The 24,498-nt window shown below is 35.5% G+C and overlaps 1 protein-coding gene and 1 long non-coding RNA gene across 8 annotated transcripts in view; one reads left to right on the top strand and one right to left on the bottom strand.

The window, feature by feature from the left end:
• Positions 1 to 24,498, top strand: part of LOC139983213 (uncharacterized) — a 229,402-nt gene that overhangs the window by 7,761 nt on the left and 197,143 nt on the right. The window lies entirely within an intron of this gene.
• Positions 1 to 24,498, bottom strand: part of LOC139982901 (3',5'-cyclic-AMP phosphodiesterase 4C-like) — a 282,309-nt gene that overhangs the window by 96,956 nt on the left and 160,855 nt on the right. Inside the window, exon 2 of one of the 7 annotated variants that reach the window (XM_071996131.1) lies at positions 17,238 to 18,259. The exons of 4 other annotated variants lie outside the window; for them this stretch is intronic. In XM_071996131.1, coding sequence (XP_071852232.1) covers positions 17,238 to 17,308 — 71 coding nt within the window. In that variant the 5' untranslated portion in view covers positions 17,309 to 18,259. Of the gene's footprint in view, positions 1 to 17,237; positions 18,938 to 24,498 lie in introns of those variants that run through there. 2 more of the 7 variants (XM_071996140.1, XM_071996124.1) reach the window with 2 other exon arrangements.

Here is a 24,498-nt window from a genome sequence, read left to right as displayed (position 1 = left end):
TCTAATTTAGGCTGTCATTTCTATCGCGTGCCGTTTCATTCAACACTCTACCCGCCGAAAAAGACTATAGGATCCGATCTTGTCAGTGTTGTAACATCTAGTTAAGAACCTGTTTACGCAGATAATATTTCAGTTGAGAAAGCAGTTGAGAAAATTGAATCAGATGGCAATCGTCGGATAGCTCTCGCCTTCTCTTATTAGGCTAACTTAAACATTTACAGTTGTATAAAAGACAATTACTGGCTATAGTTGTATCTAGGACATTTCTGGCCTATCTATATATGTAACTACAAGTATCAGCAGTTGAAAAGTAAGACTAATCTGTACATGTACCTTGCTAATTTTAAATACATTATGTATTATTGAATTGTGTACTATCTTAACTCGTTTGTTTTTTTGGTTGAAAAGTGATATTGAATGAGGTGTCTCAAGTTAGCAAGAGGCCATGGAACTAGCATGAACACTTGGGAAGGGCCGTTTCCGGCCATCTGGGGGGTTTATAAAACCAAAAATTTTCTTGTACGCTCCGCGCCAACCGATGGTGGCGCTCCGCTCAGATAGTCGTGCCTAAATTTTTGAAAATCGATATCAATCGCAAAAAGTGCTCCCCCCCTTTCAAATTCCTGGCTACATCGCTGCTATAGGAGGACATGTCCATCCATTGTCTATAGATGCAGCAGGAATGATGATACCATCAAGTGTAGCCTTTCAGAATGATTGCCCCTTTTACTGACCACATTTAGTATGTATATGAATGTACTCTTAGAACTGCTCTTTAAATATCTCAATGATATAGGCAAATTAAAAGGAATTTAAAGTGGGACTGACACGTTATCTCAAATATCAAATTTATGGTAAAGGCATAGAAATATCATGACACTGATAGGGCCACATGATAGGACGTGTTGAATATATATGCAAAAATGGGGCATTATCTAACAGATCAAAACACAATTCTTTGAAATGAAACCTTCAAATGAGTTTCAATATAGAAAGCTAATCTAGACCGTGTTGTCTCCATGAACATCTTCCGTTGAATAATTTTTGCATAATTTTTCAATCTCCAAAATTCGAAGACGTGATAAAAATCTGTGTGCATTAAAGATCGTTCTCTTTACATACATGTTAACCGTGGATCTGCCTGTCATGTTTTCACAGCCAGTCTCACATTACGGATTTACCCACAATGATAGGGATGTTGTGGCCTTTTGACAAGGACTGTATCATGATTGTCTAAGTGATAAACAGAATCCAGCATCCAGGGGACAGATGGAGAGAGATCTACATACAGACAGACAGACAGAGTTAAACTGGCTCAAGTTATGATGCATGAAAGTAGTCCCCTTCAGAAAAAATTGTCCAGTCGAACAAGTCAACAAGGTTGACTTATAAGTGGGGCAGGGGCCTATATCTTGGCAAAGAGTCCCCTTAGAATCATTGGGAGGATATTAAGACAGGAGCCATTTTTATTTTATTCACGCTCACTAGCGCTTAGTCAATCGACACCCCTCAACAGCAAATTTCTTCATTCAAATCATGCATGTATGCGACATGTTTAGTTTGATAAATTGTTGTATACAGTAGATCTATCAAAAGGAGTTTTACATGATAGATAATTAATCTGCCAAATGGGCCCTATACTGTAGTTTACACTGATCAAATTGTCCATAGTCCCACCAAAATTCTCATTAAACTAGGAACCACATTTCACAAAAGGGGCCCCAGTTCCTGGAAACCATAATTTCACCCTGGAGAATATATATAGATCACAATGCTAGCAGTGCAAAAAAAAGTAAATAATAAAAAGAATGTCCTCATAAATAAATATATATTTATCTTTGACGACGATTGCAGCTCCAAATTAATATAACTTACAGTGTACAGCACTTTAATTAAACTATACATTACTGATCTATATGTGCCTGAAAACCAAGTTGAAGGACCTTCACTACTCTAAGAGGAACAAAAACATGTGTTAAGTCTGGCATAATGATGCATTTAGCCGTCACTCTCTAATTAAATATCTGTCACCAATATAACTTCCATCGGCGTGATATGCCAGGAAGGCAATGCGTCATTAAATAAAGTTACTTTCCTATGGTTGGTCTTTTTCTTTGATTTTCTCATCTGCATGTACAAGTTTTTTTATTATATATTTTTATATTTACATGAAACTCTAAAGTGATACTGTGAGGCAACAAGTACCAAATATTATCACAAAATTTTGTCCATCCTTGAAAAAAAATATAGATCCCTCTGGAGAGGGGGGGGGGGGGAATTTTGACAAATGAGGAAAATAACATCATTGAACATGAGAGGAATTTGATGAGAAACACATAAGATGAGTGAATTAAATTATGCCTGAAACATGTTTCACTTACTTAAATATACTGTTATACACTCATGAATGCAGCTTTTTTTATTTTATTTTTTTTTAAAAACTACCTTACAAAGTGAATACATCAAATTTCAATCAAACCATTTTTTCAAGGACTTTTCAAGTTGTAATAAATTCAGTACATTGAAAGTTTAGCTTAAAGCAGTGGTCTATGAATTAATTGGGAGTTTGATTAGGTTGCTGATGTTTGATCCCATGCTTGTGTAGTCATATAATTTTAACAGGGTTCAATTTAAAGTGTTATGTTTTAATATAATTCTTTTCATTCATTCTACCTTTCTTTTTTAAGCTGGGAGAGGGTTTTAAAGGTCTAAAATATGGAACTAGTCCCCTGCCTCCCTCTCCCCTCTTCTTCACCCCTTCTGGTCTAAGGTCACTCCACATTAGTCTTGTAATCCTTCACTGCCAAATCTGCTCATTAATTTGACCTATAGTCTATATAATTTATAATTAAAATACAGAAGATCCCAAACACAGTGGAGAGGATGCATGATCACCATCTGCTTATAAATTTGCTTCCATTTTTGACCTTCGAAGAAAATATCAATGCTGATAGCATTCACTGAAATGCTTTGATTGACACTACACGATCGAATGCAGAGGTCTGGTGGGATGTGGCAACCATCAGTCATAATTTCGTTAATGAAATACCAACAGCTGCTTTGACACAGGGTGCGGGGACCAATTAAATAAAACAGATGATCGCAGCTAGAATCAGACGAACTAATTTTTTCTCATTCCTTTTTTTTTGTAATAAACGATGTTGGGGAGCGAACGTCATAGACTTTGAATAGAGAACTGAAAAGAGTGCACGATGTAATGCATTCTATATAACGCACGATACTAGAATCTTCCCAAGTTGCACCATGGAAGATTTTCTTGAGAATATCTTCGTTCACACTTATATGGAACTTTAATGGAACTAAATATATATTTTTTAAATTTTTTATTATTGTCATCTTTAATGAGGGTAGCCCTGCTCAGTCCTTCCCAGAGGAGCCCTCAATATATAGTCTTTACCCATAATTGTGTAACACCTGCTGGATGTCTTTGGTTTTAATATTTTGATGTTCTTTGTGGAGGGGGTTTTCCCAGACATGTGCCTCACAATCGAACAATGATAAACAAAGTATGGAAAATGATTTTTCCTAAAATATTAAAAAAAACAGGATTGCCACCAATTAACATTACAGAATCTACTGTCATTCAAAACCACAACAAAGTGGGTGAGTGTTGGGGGGGGGGGGGAGGGATTGGGAAGGGAGGAAGCAAAGTTAGCAAACACACGAAACACAAGACAGCCATAATTTGAAAATGGACATGAAGTAACACGTCACATTGTTGCACCGACAGTTCTCAATTTCATCCGACCGTTAATGAGGCATTCAAGGAAGAACCAGCATAGACAGAGACCGTATTGAATTAACCAGTAGGCTAGACGATGTGTTAATACACTCGATACCCTGCAACTCCCTTAATAAACTCACTCTGTAAAATCATCATGATCATCATGATCAGCCACAAGTCACTGTCCAGGAGAAGCTTCCTATGGAGAGCTCTTGAAAGTTGATTTACAGGGCAGTTTTAATATACCGAAGGACCATCATCATAAAGTACTCAGAACATTTCTGACATTCGATATATGCGAATCGTCGGTATCTAGATTGTCTCTCTCGGAACTTTGTCGGAGAAAGTTAAGTTGATCGCGCAATTTACATTTGGAAAAAACAATATTATTGAGGACCTACTGTAAGGAGATAGATCAGGAATGGCACATGAAGGATTCAAGAGGAAATTGCTTGCAACATCTTTCATCTTTTGATGCATCGTGGATGACATTTAACGAACGCAGTGATCGCGCCAAGTTGATATCAAGATGAAACAAGCAGTGATGTAATAATGTTGGAACTACTGTATATATAAGAAGTTTATTCACAAGGTACAGTACAGCAATGGAGAGCAGTGAAGTGTTCAGAATCAATGAAAAAAAATATTACAACTTATTTCCTTGGTTTAAAGCATTTATAACATTTTCTTATACAAAGATTAAATTGTAGCGATTGTTCTGCCTGCGAGCTCCTGTGTTGCCAAAATACACCAAGCATGTATAATCTGTATTAGATCTGCATGCAGCTGAATCAGCTGCTGCAATGACTATGTCTCAAGGCTAAGCATAATAGGCACACTAATAAATTTATGTCTCTTAATGTTCACTTCGAATAACAATCCTTCACATATCCCCATCACAAGCAATGTAAGTGCCTCAGAGTAGTAAATTTAATAACACTTTACATGAGCCATTACCTCTTAAAATCCCCTCAGATTGAGAGGTACGCCAATAAGGTTTACAGGGGAATTCACATACATACATACTGTACATACATCCTCATGGTGATGATCAGATGATGTTAAACATCTTGTCAATTGTGACAACATGCTGATTGTAACCAAGGGGACCTACTGAATACTTCCAGCAATTCTTTACAACTTGTAGGCTTATTATTTTTACAGTAGGTTCTGTCCATTGACATCTTTAATTCTGAAAGAACCAAATTTCTTTTCAAACAACTTTTGAGTATCTTTTTGAGGTTGCTTTGTCAGACCTTCTGTAATAATATTACAGTGGAAATTATCTCTATTAACTCCTCCTCCTCAACCTCATCCACCTGCTCCTCCTTCTCCTCCACCTCCTCTTCCTTCTTCATAATCATCATCATCACTACTACTACTACCACTAATACTACTACTACCACTACCAATAATACTACTACGTGCTACTGCTACTACTTTCTGGGATAAATCAGATTAAAGGAACACCAAAGTAAGATTGAAGTAATATCAAAATTAGATTGATGGATTTCACCTAACCAAGTTTGAATCACTACAAATTGGATCAGGTTACCATTTTCTCTAAAAAATTAAGCATATAAAAAGTGTAGGAAACAACAGAGCAAAGACTTCTTATTAAGAATTTATACAAGACAATCTTGAACATAGAGTTTGACATTCACTATTCCCATCAGCATCCATGTAACATGATGTATGCTGATGCATATGTTGTACAAGTTGCTGTGTGAACAGTTCTTACGCCTTTAATTCTCCCCGCACCTGGGGTGTAACATCCTGCATGCTTAATTAAGAGGAAACTCTCACGGCCACCACAAAAGCGAGATGCCATCATATTCTAAACATTTCTGCTGTTTCCACTTTGAGAACTTGTCAATAACTAGATACATAATAACGTTTGACTTTACTTACGAGAATTTTAAATGCAACATTAACAACCTTCTTCCATACATTAATATTTCAAACAGTTCACACATCGGGGGAAAAAAAGAAAAGTCAAACCTTAATTTAAGTATGTTTCACTCCTTCACGATTTATTGCGTTTCTGCCATCTGTAAGACGTTTCTGAACTTATCAGTTGTCGGCTTTTATTAAAAATACGTTTCGTGTCAATCAACAACACTTCATGATCAATGGTATAGACGGTGTACATGTTAACACATTCATCTACTGATGAAGAGTCCACGATCGCATCTGCCAGGATCGCTAGATCCGAGATGATTTACATGACTTCTTCGTATCCATCTTCTTGAAAAGAAAACAGATTCAAAGAAGTTTCCAAGAGGCAGAAGACACAAAAAGGAAGAAAAAGAGAGAAAAAAATACAAGAAAAAAAAAACAGCACAGATGATAAAGATACTCGAAGAATGTATCATTATGTCACAAACTCAACCGGCATAACAAAAAATAAGTCTGTTCTGCGAGAAAAATGGGAGACAAAAGTCATGTTCTCAATCCGATCGGATTGTATCAAATTGAATACACATTGCATAATGTTAGTACCACAAGTGTAATTGGACAATTACGCAATTATTTTATGCAGCGATGAAATGTAATACTTTATAATAATCATACTAATACTCGTTATTCACAAAGTATGGTCACATGACATCACTATGTGAACAAATTTGGTTGTCATGGCAACATTGAGTAGGCTACTGAACAATTTCTGAGCTACTGTATTATATATACAGAGCTTTACATTACTAATGTGCAGCACTATATGTATAGTACCTTAAAGAGAAGCTTGTTGAGTGTGGTCTGCAATTGGTTCTCAAGCCTGAAATATATAACAACTATTTAAAGAAAGATTGCAACAGATCACACTAATTGACTCCCTTTGATCCACAAATACATGTTTTGCATTAACTTTTAAAATTTAATGCGCATTATTACTGTAAGGCCTCATTATGCATACAATCTTGACAGTCTATTGGATCTCCTTGTGTTACTACTGTGTAGAAAATAGCCATGATGCAAACCATGACAAATATACGGTTATTGCCCAAATGTTGGCCAATCGCCAGAGATAAGCCAATGTTAAATTCATTCATAAATTGATCGCTGATGATGTTGGTTTCATGTTAGGGGCCAATTCGCCACATCATTCAAAGCCCCCCTCCCCCCCCCCCCACAGCACTGAAATTGTTGAAAAGTCGTATTACTGAGCCAATTTATGCCATTGTACTGTGCCCCTGTTGACGACCAAATTGAAAAGTGTTCTGAAAGACACAATTAATATAATGTACCTTTTCTAAGTGCAGTTCTACAGGTCTCTATTAATTTCAAATACATGAGTGCATACATTTGAATACAAGATGGATGCAACTATGTACAGTAGCTGAGAGAAGTTATTTACTTTAAAACTTTAAATGACAAGATGGGAAATTTTTCATTTTGATACTTCTTTCCATCCTTCTCGTCTATTGCTCAAGATCAAATTTCAAAGCTGTCGAAGTCAACCTACTTTGTACATTTCCTACATATGTATCAAATTAAATGAGACTATTCCCATTGCATACGTAATTTATCCTAGACCCTCTCAGCTTTTCCGAAGATAGCGCATAAATTGAAATAAGTGAATTGTTACTTTAATTACTATGTACATATGTAAGTGTTTAACAAGGCGTCAGTTTCCAAGCTAGCTTCCTAAAGTGCCAGGATTCATTCCCTATGCATTCTATGCATAGAGAATGAATAAAAGAGAATTATATGAATCATCCCCTCCCCCCCCCCACCTTTAGGCATGATGTATATATCCATTTCCTTCTGTTATCTGTTGGAAATAATAAATGTCAAACGCATCAATGTGCTCCAATGGCTACACAATTAACAGAGAGTAATATGACTTAACGTCGGTTCAATTGTATCTACATCGTACTGTAATGAAGAGTTAATTCAGTCTGGTTTAAATCCACTACATGCATCAAAACCAAAAATTTTGTAACAAAAACACTCCTCTCAGTTAATATTTAATATTTAATGAATGGAAACAGCTTCCAGTGAATCCACGAGTGGATGTCCAGCATGTTCCCTCCAGATATCATTGATTCAAGGAAACACATAGGATTGAATCTCAGAATGGTAAAGAAACAGTCAGTGCTGTTATTGTTCACAGAATAAAGGGGGTGGGGAGGGGGAGGGGGATATTAAAGCCTCATATGCATTCCATTACTAACATGAACTATCCTATATCCCTAAACTCTAAATCAATCTATACTGAGTACCTTAACTAAATAGTTACACAATCACCATGATGTTTTTTTTTATGTCAAAACTTCGGCCGGGCCATTCGAAGTGAGTCTCATGAGATCTAAAGATTGACAGCCAAAATCCAACAAAAACATTGCGTCCCTTCTTTGTAATTGTTTAAATCAAAATCAAAAACTTAATCTGCCTTGAGGATCTTTGGGACTTCGGAGTGTTAGCTCAGTGGTTAACGCCAGTGACTTCGGTCAGCTTGCGGCTTTGATAAGCCAATGATGGCTTATTCGCGAGTTCCTGCTTGCAGGAGGATCTAAAATACATACATACATAAACTTTAACAATTCAGACAGATGTATTGATGTTTGTAACTCTGAACATTTACGCGATATATATATGTGCTGAGCTATACACATTTTATGCAAATCCCCATGCCTAAGTACCGCTACGTTTCATAAAAACGATATTGTACAATAGACGGTGGAAACCAAATGCAGAAATGAGGCTTTAATTGTAACATCCATACTCAATCTTTAATTTGAACTCTGTGGGATAGGTGACAAGGATATGCACCTGTTTTAAATATAAGCACCACGGCAAGGCCAACACTGCCACAAATAAATACCAACTGTCTGTTTGTAAATTAATGAATGAAGATTATCCCAGGTGTCTATGTAACTAGTGATCAGTTGTGTAACATGTGTATACAGATCTATTGAAGACTACTGAAGTAAATGCTACATCATAAGCAATGAACTCATAATGACTCAGCAATAATATAGACTTATATGTACACTACCTTTGGAGATGCATGACAACAGTTTATATACAATTTAGGCTACTTATAACTAGTAGACATTTCTGTGCAATGAGTACTTAGTTCAAGATTGTAAGCACGAGTAAAAGAATGTATGACAAGTTCTCCCCGGCCTTACTATTCAGTATGATCTCCTTGTATGAGGAGTACAAATCCAGGATGAGTACAAACTCAGGATGAAGACAAATCAAGGTTGAGTACAAATCCTTGATGAGTACAAATCAAGGATGAGTATAAATCCTTGATGAGTACAAATCCAGGATGATTACTAATCAAGGTTGAGTACAAATCTAGGTTGAGTACAAATCAAGGATGGGTACAAATTCAGGATGAGTACAAACCCAGGATGAGAACAAATCCAGGATGAGTACAAATCAAGGATGAGTACAAATCCAGGATGCATGAGTACACAGAGTACAATGCAGTACTGTATGTACAATTCAGGAATGAAATGATATACTTTTGCTATAGTTCCACTAAGTGTAGCCAAAGTGCATCCAAGTTCATCATGTACAGGAGACATCATCAAAGGTCATTATTTCAATGTCAGCCTCAAAAATCAATAAACCCATCAATTTTAACACCAGTTGGAAACTTGTCTAAATTTTAACAACACAGAACAATAGTTAGCTGTACAAAACGGCAACCAAAGTATAGGAAACCTTTTTCCTCAAATTTGAAATGAGTCGAGATTTAGTTAATCTTCTGGGTACAGTTGTATGTACAAATAACCGACACGTTCAAGTTCAAATTATATGAGCAGCAGGGTCAGTGATATCAATGTTTTACACTGTAACACATGATACTACCAATTAATCAGAGGATATATTTGGAGGCAATAACCCTGTCAATCATATACTAAAGCATATAAGATCCAATGATACAGACTTTGTATTTTAATTATGTTATATTATACTCTTTGTTTTAGGTTGCAGGTGTTGAACCTTTGAAAGTATAAAATTCCACCTAGGGTCTCGACAGCAAAGCACCTTTTATTAATATTTTTTTATAATTATTATTATTTTTTTATTATAAATATTGTATAAATATATAAATATTTTAAAAATAGTTTATATTAATACTGGATTGAATAAATGAAATGAAAAGCATTTAGTTGTAATGTAAAGAGCAGGCACATGCTTTTAGACCAATCACATAATTTCAGCGATTATACTAGTCGATATTAAAATTGCACTAGGGATCCACCTGGAAGAATTCTATTATTATTATTATTACTACTTTAAAAACATATTGTAAACATCACAGAGAGAATAAGTACTTCTTCAACACCAACTGAATTCGCGATCAACATCATAGAAATGTTTTCAGACATGCATTCACAATTACTGATCGATGCCCCCTTTAAATTTTCCTCAAATTCTGTAGTATTGAAGGAACAAACTTAACTTTAGGTTACAACTTAAAATGATTTACATTAATTGCTATTCTCATTGATCAGACACCTTTTTCACCTTGCATGCGTATTTAATTGCATGTTTAGACTAAAGAGCAATTTGAAAATTAAATAATTTTGAAAGTTTACTTTATTTCAAATGAGGCTTAAATAATCCCATGCACCTGCTCTACTTATGACCATGCAGGCCTATAGGATTTTGTATTTTATAGCGACAAAATGCAAGTGATTAAACACAAATCGAACCGGTTGAAACTCAAGTTCCGACTGGCATTGTCCTTCAATTACGTACAGCGCGCAACCATTTCTGTATTGACTTTGACTTTGTTGTTCATGTTTCGAATATCAACTGGCAGAGAAAGTACCTTTTTTTCTACTGGAAAACAGCAAAATCCACTTGCATTTTAGCCAGTAAATGTACTCAATTTAATACAAGGCCTTCAGTAAGGCCGATATTATAATTAATTGGTATCCAATAGCATCAAATATTTTCTAACAGTTAACTCAAAACTCAACTGCTTTGACTGTGCATTTGAAATGACCTGTCTTTGACATATAATACTGTAGTACGTGTATACTCCTAGCTGGCCTCAATTCACAGTTTCAGGTTATACTTGAAATTCCTTGAGAAAGTCGAGAGATAGCACGTACTTATCTGTTTGCCGAATGATTAGATTGTATTAACTTACCAAGAGCAAACCAGTTGATTCAATTTATTAAGTTTTAAATTTCTTGTTTTATAAATAAATAGTCATAATGATGAAAAAACAAAGAGTGAAATTTTACAAGAGTTTTCAAAGGACTACATGTGCGTATCGTTCGCATTTATTGACTGAATTTGTTACCAGGGAAAATGTTCGATTTATAAATTTATGGAAAAAGTGCAGGAAATAAAGAAAAATTATTGCAGCAGCTGTGCATGATACCTCGGCATATTATTATTGTTTTAAGACTATTCAATTACTTCAAATTTTGGTGATCCCAAATATCCAGAACAAAATTGGCTTCAGTTTAATCAAATCATGCATTTAATCATAAAAGTACTTCTTTTATAGGTCAAAGTACTTTAAAACTCTGGCATAATCTGCAATGACAGCAATATGGTCGGTAAAAATGGTCATTCAGAAATTAAATAGTTATAATTACTGCAGCTTTAATATTGTATTGTATTGTATTTTAGATCCTTCTGCAAACAGGAACTTGCGAGCAGCCATCATTGGCTTATCAGAGCCGCAAGCTGACTGAAGTCAGTCTCTTACATTCATACTTAACGTCCATGATTATGAATTGTCCATTAATTGTCACAACTCTGTAACTGGACGACATACATTAATCTTGGAGTGACTCAAACTCGGGACCTAATGATTGAAACTATATATACTGCATATATAAACTAATACATATAAACTTATATAAACTATATAAACTACTGTAAGTATACTGCAGTGCCTGCAACAATATGCATCCTAAAGGAGCAAGGAGCCTTCATTTTGTTTCAAGTTAACTTCTGCTCACTTAAATATAGTAGCTCTATAAATGATGATGGTTGGGTCCAATTCTTTGCTTGAACTTGCTCTTCTCACCCTCTCCCCCACCCCCTCCCTACCCCCTAACCCCCCCACCACACAGGAAGTTCAGGGAACACATACTCATCAGCCACCAGAGAAAGCAATGCAATGGAACCGGAAGACATTTGCCCTTTCGTAATATAGTATTATGTATATCCATTCCGCAGGTCTGGATGGCATCACTGACCCATAATTCCTTTACTGTATTTGACCATAATTATGTACATAGGTTTACTATCTAAATACTGTTTAAGTTTTGTGACTTGTTTACAAAAGATATGCATCCAAATCCTACAGAGACGGTGGAAAGTTACAGATGCATACATTTAGATGCATCAGTTAATCACCATTTTAAATCCGGAAAAGATTAAATATCTCTGTTTTAATTTTAAGTGAATGCTTTCTAGTGGTTATTTAACTAGAACTTATTTAACTATTTGTAGAATGTACATGTCTTTGGGGGGAATAGATTATGAAGCCATCTCCACAAATCCACCATGCCTTGGTTTTCTGGTCTATCTCAATCATTATTATTCAAGGCCATTACTTCTTGGATCAAAGACAAAGAAAACTGAGAAGCATTGAATTTTTAAAATGTTAATTCTATTCACTCTTAAAGAGAACTCAGATCACAGTAAATTACACGAGACCTGTACGATTTTTCTTCCACGTGGATTGAAATTTTTTTTTGCCACACCCTAATCTTTGCTAACATCATTCATCATATTACAATTTTTTGCTCTTGTATTATTCTCTTAATCATAAAAATCCAACAATCATGATATCTTCAAGGCTGAATACTGTAACCTCTCAAAGTGTAGATGTCATACCTGTATATATATTTTCCAACTCGCTACGATTCCAATTAAATATTCAATATTCAATTAAATATATACATATATTTATATCTATATATATATATATATATATATATATATATATATATATGTATATACATCAAATCACATATATATATATATATATTTATATACATATATATATACATATATACATATATATATATATATATATATATATATATATAGATAAATATACATATATATATACATCAAATCAAAAACTAATCTGCAAGAATACAAAGCTGACATTTACAAAAGTCCCTAAGAAGTGTTATTTGAGACTGCACTATCATATATTATTCACAATAATGGTTGGTTAATTGTTTTCAATATACCTGTATACTCTCACATGTTTTTTACTGTGTTTACTATTTTTCACTTTCCTTTTTATTCTTCCTTTTCCTTCACAGGATGCTCGATCAATATTCTATTATATTAGTCATCATCATCATCATAATCTTTCATCTCTCTTTCTGCTCTATTACAGTAGATGTGATATCGGTCTTAAACAGAGAAACGGTGCATTAGCAAATATACTGAGTACACACACAATATGGAAACAATTGCTATTAAACATCAGGAAAACTTAATTATCATGGGGTTGAATGCACTTTGTATGTAAATGAAGTTCTGGTTTGGTAAAAAATATATATATTAAAAAAAAAAATTATCAAGTACTAATATAGTTGAAAGCAACTGGTGACAATGGAATATTATTCTGGCGAGATACACGAAAGCGTTTCGGTAGAATGGCAAACTGGCTATTTTCATTTTGATACGTCATAATTCTGCACATTATAGTGCAGCTTTTTGCATTTGGTTGACAATTTAGAATCCTATGGGATATTACTCAAACCAGAAATTTAGATGCAGGCTTTGTGACCAGGTTCCCTCGCAATAATAACATGTTTCACTCAATTTACCTAATTTTTGTAGAGCACGGCGTTGAATTAGTCTAAGAGTTCAGTCCGAACCAGGAAATCGTAGAGTCGACCTGTCCCCCTTGTTAAATTCATAATTTACTTTCTTGTGGGCACTATGACCAATTAAAGTTACTGATAATTAGGATACTGTAGGTTGTAAAATATAAGTCTTAACCTGAAATGGTCCAATTTCCAACAAGAACAGTCTTAATGCCATGCCATGCTATGTGAAGCCATGGAAAATGTCTTCACCTAGTAGCTTAGTTCAAGTCCTATGTTGATACCACTCCCTCCCCCTTCCCCCATTCTCCCCCTTCCATTTCATGTGATGATGGCCTTTAAATAATGAGCACTATAGCTGTACTGTTTATTAAGGTACATATTCACAAGCTGAAGTTGAATAGCAGTCCATCAAATGAAAATAGCAAATGTGATAAGGAATTCACAACTTTCCAAGTACGGAATTATTCACCATTGCTGAACTAAGTCATCAAGTTAGCTTGCAGGGGGAAGTGAACGGGTGTGGGTTGGGGGGTGGGGTGGGGGGAGTCTGGGAATACATAATCAATGTTTTCTTTTTCAGTCCATTAGAGACCTTGGTGTATGAATGTATAGCTACACCATTCCAATTTACTGTGTAACATATCATTCCATCGTCACACGTACACAAACACTTCGCAGCTTTAACTGTGATTTTGATCTTAGTACCCGCCAGCCTTTTTGTCAAAATTTTCATAAATCCAATGAATAATATAGCTCGGCAACTAGAAGAATTGTTCAGGATAGGGGAAATCTAACACATCCAGTTTGAACATTAAAAATGAAATATTAGGTTCAAAAACCTGCAAACAGCCATCAACTATGTTGAAAACTTAAAGGATTCAATTTTATTGGACTGAAATCAAATTGTTCATTTATAAAGCAATTCTTATAAATTCTGAAACAGCGGTGTGCTTTAAGGGATTTTCAAAGATTGATTCCAATAATAATTACTTTGAGGCCATCCAGATATAATTTCACCATGATAGCTTTGTTGGATTGAATTAATACATATTCTATATCTATCACACATGATATAATGTGTTTCTGTCCCACTTAGACAGCTTTATGAATATACATTAGGTTTCGATATATGTTAATAATGTTATCATATATTGAATATAGACATAATATATCACACATACATGACACAAAGTGTGTCTGTCCCACTTTGAGACAGCTTTATGCATATTCATAAGGTTAGTAAGTTACCATCATATCATAAACTGAACCCTGTCTTATGTCGATGAAGTCATCTCAAAGAGATGAATTCTCACCAACTCACCAACATTCATGAGTAAACCATTTCTGATTCGCCATGGAAGTGGTTTTTCTAATATATACATCTTTATCAAAATATTTATATTAATGTCAATCTTATCATTTATGTAGGAATGCTTTCTTTTCATATTTATATAATATGAAAATGGAAATAAAAATAAAAAAAATAAAAAAATTCCTTTCATCTACATACACTATGAATTCATGTAAAACATGAAATGTGATCCATGCAGTTACATTGAAGTGTAGTCAAATTACAAATTTATTCTTTGCCCTATTAAGTTAATTATGCTACAAATTTAAGATACATAGTTTTTGCTGAACGTTGACAACCACTCATGCATCAGTTTTTTCTCTCTAACAACTACAGGATCAAAAGCAACCTGAAGTGCTTGCTATTGACTTCTGTTTTACGTATTTCGTGGTTTATTGTTGTATAACCAGAGTTACCTTTGGTTTAAAGGGCTCATACATATGTCATCCACGCAAAGTGTAACCCCTAATGACAAAAAACTTACATTGCATGCAATGCACAGACTCAATACAAATAAGATTTGTAATATATTTCAGCTACAGTAAATAGCAACCAAGGATGTAAAACAAATGTGCTGAGTGGGTTTATTTCTTTCTTTGCGAGTTTACACAAGTTTATTCTTTCAACTTATTTTGACAACTATAGATTGCCTATAAAATGAATTGACATAATCAATTGAAAGAAACCTATGTTCTTCGATACTGCTGACATTTTAGAATACGAACAAATTTCCTCAAATTGTATCGCTTACTTTTCAGGAACTCTGTAAACTAACCAAGATGATATTTTCTATATTCTATAATTTCTTCCATTTAGGATGGTTTTGGTGTAAACAACTTTGCTAATGTAATATTGTGACGAGCCCGGCTCCTCCGATAGTAAAACTATATCGGGACTCGCGATAGAAAGGTACTGGGATATCTTGATGCCGTATTTATGCTTCTTCAGGAGATGTCTCGAACGGAAGAAAACAATGACTTCACACAAAAAACAATTTGACGAGATCGGATTTGATTATTGATTCGGTATAATTTCTTCTCTGTCGATTCTCTTTACAAATAAAACTAAATTACAATGATTTGACTTGACTCGACTCCGTCAATTAAACAATTAGGAGTGATGAAATAGTAACGAAGCAATGACGAACTGATCACGGAGCGCTGACGGAGTGATAAATTTTCTGATCAAGTCATAAATTTTCTGACCGAGTCATAAATTTGCTGACGGAGGAGCCGGGCTCGTCACAATATTACATGGTGGAGATCGGTTGCTTTCTTCAGGAACAAAACGGTAACGGAACTTTTCACAACTTTCGTTCGTTGCGATCAATAACGAACAGAAGGATTTTTTTGGCCCGAAGACCTAACGAGGAACACAACGTATGTTCACGACCTAGCCTAACATACACACTCTACGAGGGAAGTCAGCCTATACTGGCCTAAGTCTGTACACCGGAACCACTGATCTGTACACTAACGTTAATCAACCCAGCATGCAGTTCGCGTTTGAACATTCGCGCAACTAGTACGTAGAATACTACAGCTCTAAACATCAGAACTGAACATTTTCGCGATCTAAGCCTAGGCTCGACACAATATTACACTAAATCCATGTAAACAAACTGGAAAAATACACTTTTGAAAGGTATATACTTTATTATAAACAAAACAAATGATGCCCACAACAAGTAGACCTTTCTGCTGTACTGCAATACTGAGTAATGTTAAATGTGTTTTAGCAAATCATGCAAGCAGTCTCATATAATTCTCAAAAGAAACAGAGACAAATTATTGAGGTTATTGTTTTTACCAAAACAAAAGATCAAAGCTCTTATACATAATATGTTATAAACATGAAAAACAACACCACCACACTGAAATGCTCAATTGTATATTAGATATACTCCATCCTCCCCCCCCCCTCCCCCCACACAAATTCTCTTCCAACCAATAGGATTCGTAATATCTAAAATCCTCTATCATTGTACGCACGCTGAATACACAATAGATGAACCTTTGAAAATACACTTCTTGATAAAAAATTGTCTTATTAATATATCAATTTTGATATTAGAAACGTCAGCTTGCATACTGTAGACTCTGGAAATGTCTTCAAACACACTTACTGTAATTGTTTCCATTTCCATTAGAATATAGCTCATTAGCATATACATTCTGTTCAAAGTATTATTTTAATTTTTTAATAACTAGAAATGGTTATCTTTGGTAATCTGCAGTTGCACAGAAAGTGCTCATGGGTGTCATTCGTAAATTGGAACAAACGAAAATGATAAAGGATGCCTTTGAAAGATGTGAAAAATATTAAAAAAGAAAAGAAAAAAAACGAAACTTACTTGAAATCAACATTAGCTAAAGTCACCCTGCGCGGATGTCGTACACGCTGTCTGGTCCTCATAGGAATCATTTTTGAAGGTTGCTATGGCAATTCCCACCAAAAAAAAATATGAACACAAAGTCGACGTAAAATACTCCCTGAATTGCATTTGATGCAACGCAGACACAAAAGCCAATCCTTCCAGTCACCGTGGTGATAATTTGTTGCGATCTAGTGTGTGCAGACGACGATGTAACAGAAATTATTTGGAAAACTCTATTCCGATTCCCATTGCGTTGAAAACGAGATTTCCCACAGTACAGAAAAGTCAATCTGATACCCAAAAATTGATGCTACACGTCTGTTCTACAACAGCTCGTGATACGGTGGAACTCCGACGGTAAAGAAAAGAAAAAAACTCTGCATTTATGCAGATATGACAAACGATAGTCAATTTATTGATTCGCAAGTGGAGAACAAACTTTCCATCAACCACCGTCAGATCGTGAGAGACTCTCTATTCATCCCTGAACTTGGTCTTTTTACCAGAAAATACCGGTCAATAGATGAGAAGGCTTCATCGGCGCATTGTAAAAACAAAGCGAACGTCATCGGGCTAGACGAATCGAAAAATGCATCGTTTTCATTTAATCTCCTTTCCTTTCAACCACGCATATTACATTTCAAAAGCAAGGATCTCCAGGTATTGCTGACAAAGTAATAGAATACCTTGGCAGTGAAAAAAAATCCACTTATATAAGGTTTGCCAGATCTGCAGCCAAATTTATGCAATGTCAGGTTTGCTCTGGTATTAATTTCAAATTCTCATCACTTCATGTTTTCATTCTGTTAAGTTTTGCCTAATATCATTATCAGAAATAGAGAAGGCAAACTGTTTACGAGGATAACTGAATTAATTTAGAATGAATAACTTTTTTAGTTCCAATTTGGGTACAGTAGTTACAGCAACATACCTAGAAATGTCAACTTAAATTGTCAGAACAGAAACTGGATCGAGACTCTGGAACTCCAAAGATGATTCTGCAGCAAAAACCCCAAGTGAGTAGAAGGCAAAAAAGAAAACGAAAAACACAGCCAATTAGCTTAATTCATCTACGCGTGGAGCACAACTCATCAATTATAAAATCTTTTTACAAAAAGCAAAATCTCTTCAAGCTCAACTCAGATGTGACTTATACTATCTCGAATGGATGACAAACACGAAAGAGACGTAACACAGAAAAGAACACACTTGAATCGTAAACAGACGGAGAGAAAATATTAACAGGATTCTTTTCTCAACTCTGGAGAGTGTAAAAGTTGTCCAAGAAATGTAAGAAGATGATCAATAGCCATTTGATATAGCTGCTGAGTCTTCCAGCTGACTTTGTCTTCGTCCGACAAAAGGCTTTTTCTTGAGATCGTTTAAACTTATAGATAACGCCGTCCCCCGTCCTCGAGAAACGTAGCTTAATATCCCAGAGTGTTTTGCGAGTGAGCTAGATCACACACACATGTTGACTTCACGGACAGTGAGCAGACCAGAAGATGAGCTTAATACATCGAGTCAAACGCACCGAGAGGCGGAGTACATGTGAAGAGTTGCTCCGATGCTTCATTTACATCTCTTATGAGAGCTAATCAAGGACACTTTAAATGTCTGCGATTAGACAAAAACACCTGCTGTGCAACTTATTGGAAAATTTTGACGATTAAAGGCAGTGGTGGGGGGGAGAAGGGGGGTTGGCTTGGAAGATGATGAGTTAAAGTAGGAGGGTTGGAATTAGTTTAATATTGCATGTTTTAATAGTGTGTTATACAGTAGTTGAGGTGGATTCAGTACATACCTAGTACAGAGACTACACTTTAAGGAGCTGATAGCAGTAGTTGAAGGTTCCTACATACATACTGTAGTGAACAAAGTACTGACATTTCTGTTTCTCATTTATGTGGTTGGTGTCTTTGTACCTTGGACTTCAATGATCGTGTAAGATGAATGATTATAATGCCTCCTCTATATAGGGAGGGGGGGGTTCACCTGTTGACATGGATGTTGAGGGAGAAATGAGAGGGATCATTTGAGGGATGTGGTGGGTGAAAGGAGAGGGATGACCAAAAGGATGTTGAGGGTGATAGAAGAGGGATCACCTGAAGGATGTTGTGGGTGAAAGGAGAGGGATCACCATAAGGATGTTGGGGTGAAATGAGAGGGATCATCTGAAGGATGTTGAGGGTGAAATGAGAGGGATCACAAGTTTGAAGGATGTTTAGGGTGCAATGAGAGGGATGACCTGAAGGATGTTTAGGGTGATTATGAGAGGGATCACCTGAAGGATGTTAGGGTGATTATGAGAGGGATCACCTGAACGATGTTTAGGGTGATTATGAGAGGGATCACCTGAAGGATGTTTAGGGTGATTATGAGAGGGATCACCTGAAGGATGTTTAGGGTGATTATGAGAGGGATCACCTGAAGGATGTTGAGGGTGAAATGAGAGCAAATGAGGAACAAACTATGGTAGCATAGATCCTCAACTTGTCACAAAGAGTCACCTCTTGAACTTACAGGTCAACTATAAAGATCTAAAGAGTCTAAGGTCATTGCATGGATGGATGGGGATGGAGAAGTTTCATTTTCCTCTTCTGAAATTTGGAACAGATTATTGCAAGTTTGTGCAATACACAAAACTCTCAAATGAGTACAGTAAATGTTCACTCTTGTGGAATTAAATAGTGGTACTAGCTTCTTTCTCTTCCTAATCTGCCTAATTGCTTTAACATTATTCATATATATGCTTTATGCAAGTCTGTATGCATTGTCTTTACCAGCTGTTTATCCACGCTGTATAATTACTTAATGGCATGCCTGGTAAACAGTTTCATGTCTTTTTGCAATTACCAAGCACAGAGTAAAATCACAGAGTAAAGTCTGATGTGAACTTCTCTCTATATACCAGCCATCTGTAATTTTAGCTAGACTTTAGCACCACCACATGCATGTACATATTCAGAGGTCAAAATGTCTAAGTTGTTTTGACTCCCAATTCAAGACCCCTAAGCAGATGAGAACTGGCTGTTTAAATGTGCAAAGAAGGAGCCAAAAATACTTGACAGATCATCCAGAAAGTGATTTACATGCATGCCTGATTATAGTTGAAACAGCTGTGGCAAATGATACAATGCCTCATTCATTTAAAAATGTAGAGAGGGGGAGAGACTGAATGTAAATACTTGTTTACGAAATTACAGGTTCTGAAAAAGAATAATTTAGTGTGCAGGGTTTTGTGTAGCAGTATTCAAAGGCACTGAACTTTGCCTCAGATCATAAAATACTAAGGATCCTATCTATGTACCAAAACTGCTATTTCATCTTTGCACTTGTGTAGCAATTTTGACCATTTTTGTAAGAGCAATTTGCGATGCGATGCCAGATAAATTATTCCCTTCACACTTTAAACTTGGAAAGGTTGTCAGTAGCCTAGACTGCTCACAAATACTCTGGCAAGATTTCAAACAAAATGTAACTTGGCATGTCACTTTTATACCATGCAACTCTGCCATTTCATCCCCCCTCCCACCCCTCCCACCCCTCCCTCAGTGCTGAATTTAACATTTGCTAAAAAAATAAATTTACTGAATGGAGAATTTCACATTTTTATCCACTTGCTAGAAAATGCCAACTGGTGCATAAAAAATGTATTAGCTAAAAATCAAAATATATAAATTTGTCAAATTTGTCAAATTTGTCATTGAAATGATTTATGAGTATTATCAATCAAGGAACATTTCAGACATACCCTCCTGGTTTGGTGTATATAACGTATAGAGGGCAGTATTTAAGTACATGGTCGTAACATAGATACAAGAAATACTTGCAGTACAGCGTCAATTTTGATTTAGTAGTAGTACAGAACATTAAATTCATCTGCCATCAGTGTGAGTTATATTGTCTACACAATTTAGTTAAATTCCAGACAAAAATTCTCTAAACATAGCTGGGGGCCCGTACTCATCAATAAAAGTGGCTGAGTTACTTATTCTAGCATGCATATCAATAACCACATACATTCCTGTCTAAAGATATGTTTTAACTACTACTGTAAGCTAACTTATACAACAAGGTACAGTGTAGCAGTAGATAAGAGTGCAGCAGTTGTGCTGACACATGTAAGTCAGAATTCATCCAACAGAGCAGCTTGTCACTGCTGTATACTTCACAAGTGATACAACAGATGCTATTCACAAAGCATTTTAATTCTACAGTAATAAATTAAAAGTTTAATTTTAAAGGAATCAAATACATGGTTGCATTAATTAAACTAATCTTTCTGAAGTCAAAGCAACCAGAGTGTTTACACAATAACATAACAACAAGGCATTGTTCAAAATATGAAACATTCTGAGAAATTCAGCATTGATAGCAAACTTTCAAATCAGTCTGTGGATATCCTGCATTGTTTGAAGGATGTATGACAATGACAAGTAACTACTTCAATCTATTTTGATTATATATGTCATTTCATTCTATTTTATTCGATATAACATTTCAAGGTTTTGCCCTCATTTCTGATGAAACAAAATTTGTGGCAACAGAGACGCCCTTATATAAAATCTCAAATGCATTCACTTCTTAATGTGACATTATGAAATCCAAGATTATCTTGAAATTAGATTTTGCAATTCAGTTTCCATGGAAACTATCGATTCTCGTTTTCCAACAAATTTCACAACAATTCTGACATTATAGCCGTCATGAAAAATGCTCTGTCATCCTGTGCAACGTTGGTATTCGCTACAACTTTAAAGACGCATAAATTTAAGTCTACAGCATATATTTCTTACATCTCTGCTTCAGATGATCAGATTTTCATTTATCAATCGAGATCACATGATTGGGCAGAAAACTCTCCTCAAACGCATACGACATGCTCGTATGGAGACAGCTGCCGATCATCGTCGACAACATCATACACTGTACGGTAAAAAAAAAAACAGAATTCTCTCCCCTAGTTTTTTTAATTCTTTTTACCTCGATTCTCTCTTCCTTCTCAAATCCAATCAAGATCAGTTGGCAGGTTTTAGTATCTGGATTCCCCAGGGAACGAACCCTTAAGCGAATCAAGCCACCAAACCATACCACCTGATCTCTTCGCATATTTTCTTCCTCTCCATAGATCTGTCTTTCCCTTTTTTGTGTGTGCATATTTTTTATTATTCATTTGTTCTTCTTCTGGGTTTTTTTGTTGTTTCCATTGCCCCTTTTTTTTTATCTCTTCCTAAACATGCTATAGGCAATTATTTTACATGGTATTGTGTTGCTCTTAAAATAAGAAATTCTGTCCTAAAATCCAATGGGGGTACATAACTGTATATGAGAGAAGGCACTGCAGTATGTAAAAAAGCCAAAGAAATTTCTGATGTAAATTGGCATCATTTATTCATACTGTGGATCATTATTCTATGGAAAACTTTCATAAGTATAAGGGCGGAACAGAAGTGTCCATTGGGTTTAACCGAGGGAACACCGAAACATTTATTTTAGAAATTTACCTGAGCTCTCCCTAAAATAACGTCTCGTCAGTTAAGCAACGATTTGCTTTAATAATGCATAATTTACAGACATTTTATGTTAAGTCTCTATGAAAATGAGGTTTTATTTTTTGTGATAGATGTACAGTATCCAAATCACAGATGGAGCTATTCATTAAAGTCACAGATAATTCTTGGTACTGGTGCTAGGGGATACACTGGTATACAGTATGTAAATAGTATGTAACTGGTGAAAGGATTCACTATCTTGCAAATTTCATTTTTTATGTATACTTGAAATATCCAAGTATAAAGCTAACGAGTCAATTATAATAGATACTTTTGTTATCCTCATATTTGAGGTATTATTGGCATTTAATAATGAATAATTAAAGCAATATTCTGGTGGCAGACAATGTGCAACTTTAATATATTATGGAAAAGAAAAATATTTTCAGTGCACATTGTTGAAAATACCATCTCAATATCTTGTCCCTACTGTAGTATATGGTTGATATGAATGGAATTTATTATGGCTGACAATAAACACTCAACACTTAATTATGTGGTCTGTGATGCCATAATGGCTAATATTCTTAAGAAGCTTAATAATTTTGTGCTTTTTATCTTCTTACCTGATTTATCTTTGAAACGTGATGCATTTCGAATTTTTGCTTGGAGCTGTCAAGGTTAACTGTAGTTTATATAATTTCATCAACTGAAGGTGTTAAAGTAGAAATATCGTTTTCCGCTGTGAATTTAGGTGAGTTAAATGCTATAAAGCATATGAAGAAGTTTTCAACTGAATTGCTGTGATGACATCACACAATCTACTGTTGCCAGATGCAAATTCATAAAATACAGTACAATTGGAAAACTACAAATCTTCATCATACAGAATGCTATGAGCATGGGCGGCGATCATGGGGGGACATGTCCCCCCCCAATATTTTAGGTGGGGGGATATAGTATCTAATATCCCCCCAACATTTGGTGGCATAGTTTTTGTTGAGCATAATTTTTGTATTTTTTTATGATATCGCTAGTAATTTCAAAATAGAAAATGCTTAGATGCAACTTACAAGGCCTGGGAAGTGCCATTTCCAGCGATCTGGGAGGCATTTTCGGCCAAAATTGTCTTTTACGCTTCGCGCCAACTCATGGTGGCACTACGCTTAGATAGTTTGCCTAAAAGCTTCGCCCCTCCCTTGTCAAATTCCTTGCAACGCACCTGTCTAAGACCGTATGACAATTTGTTACTAAATATCACAAAAAAACGTCACAGACTTTCACCGAAAGTAGTTTTTACTTTTTTTTCGAAATGAATTAGCCAGACTGACCGCATTCGTCATGAAATTTGGTTTGCCGATAAAGAAGGAAAATAGGGCTGTAGCAACCAGTAACCATATAGATATAAAGATATAACGAATATATACTATAGCGCGAACAATTTTTGGGATGAAAGTTGCTACGCGCCTGCACCCAAGCAAATGTCCCCCACCCCCAATATCTGAAACAGATCGCCGCCCCTGGCTATGAGGATGTCGTTTCTACGTATGTGTAGTAAATTTCCGACATTTTCATAAATTAATCATTTTCAGCCTAGTGGAATATCCCTTCAATAGCTTTGCCATTGACAACACAGATTTTAATCACATATGTACAGTACATCTGAATGATGTCTCACTTTTCACATCTCACACATTTAAACAAATTTTTCATTTGCTTGATTTTAATATGTCAAATGATTA

This window comes from Apostichopus japonicus, chromosome 2 (assembly GCF_037975245.1).
Source record: "Apostichopus japonicus isolate 1M-3 chromosome 2, ASM3797524v1, whole genome shotgun sequence".
Taxonomy (NCBI): domain Eukaryota; kingdom Metazoa; phylum Echinodermata; class Holothuroidea; order Aspidochirotida; family Stichopodidae; genus Apostichopus; species Apostichopus japonicus.
The sequence above is the reverse complement of the archived record's forward strand: the minus strand, read 5'-3'. Positions and strand labels throughout refer to the sequence as shown.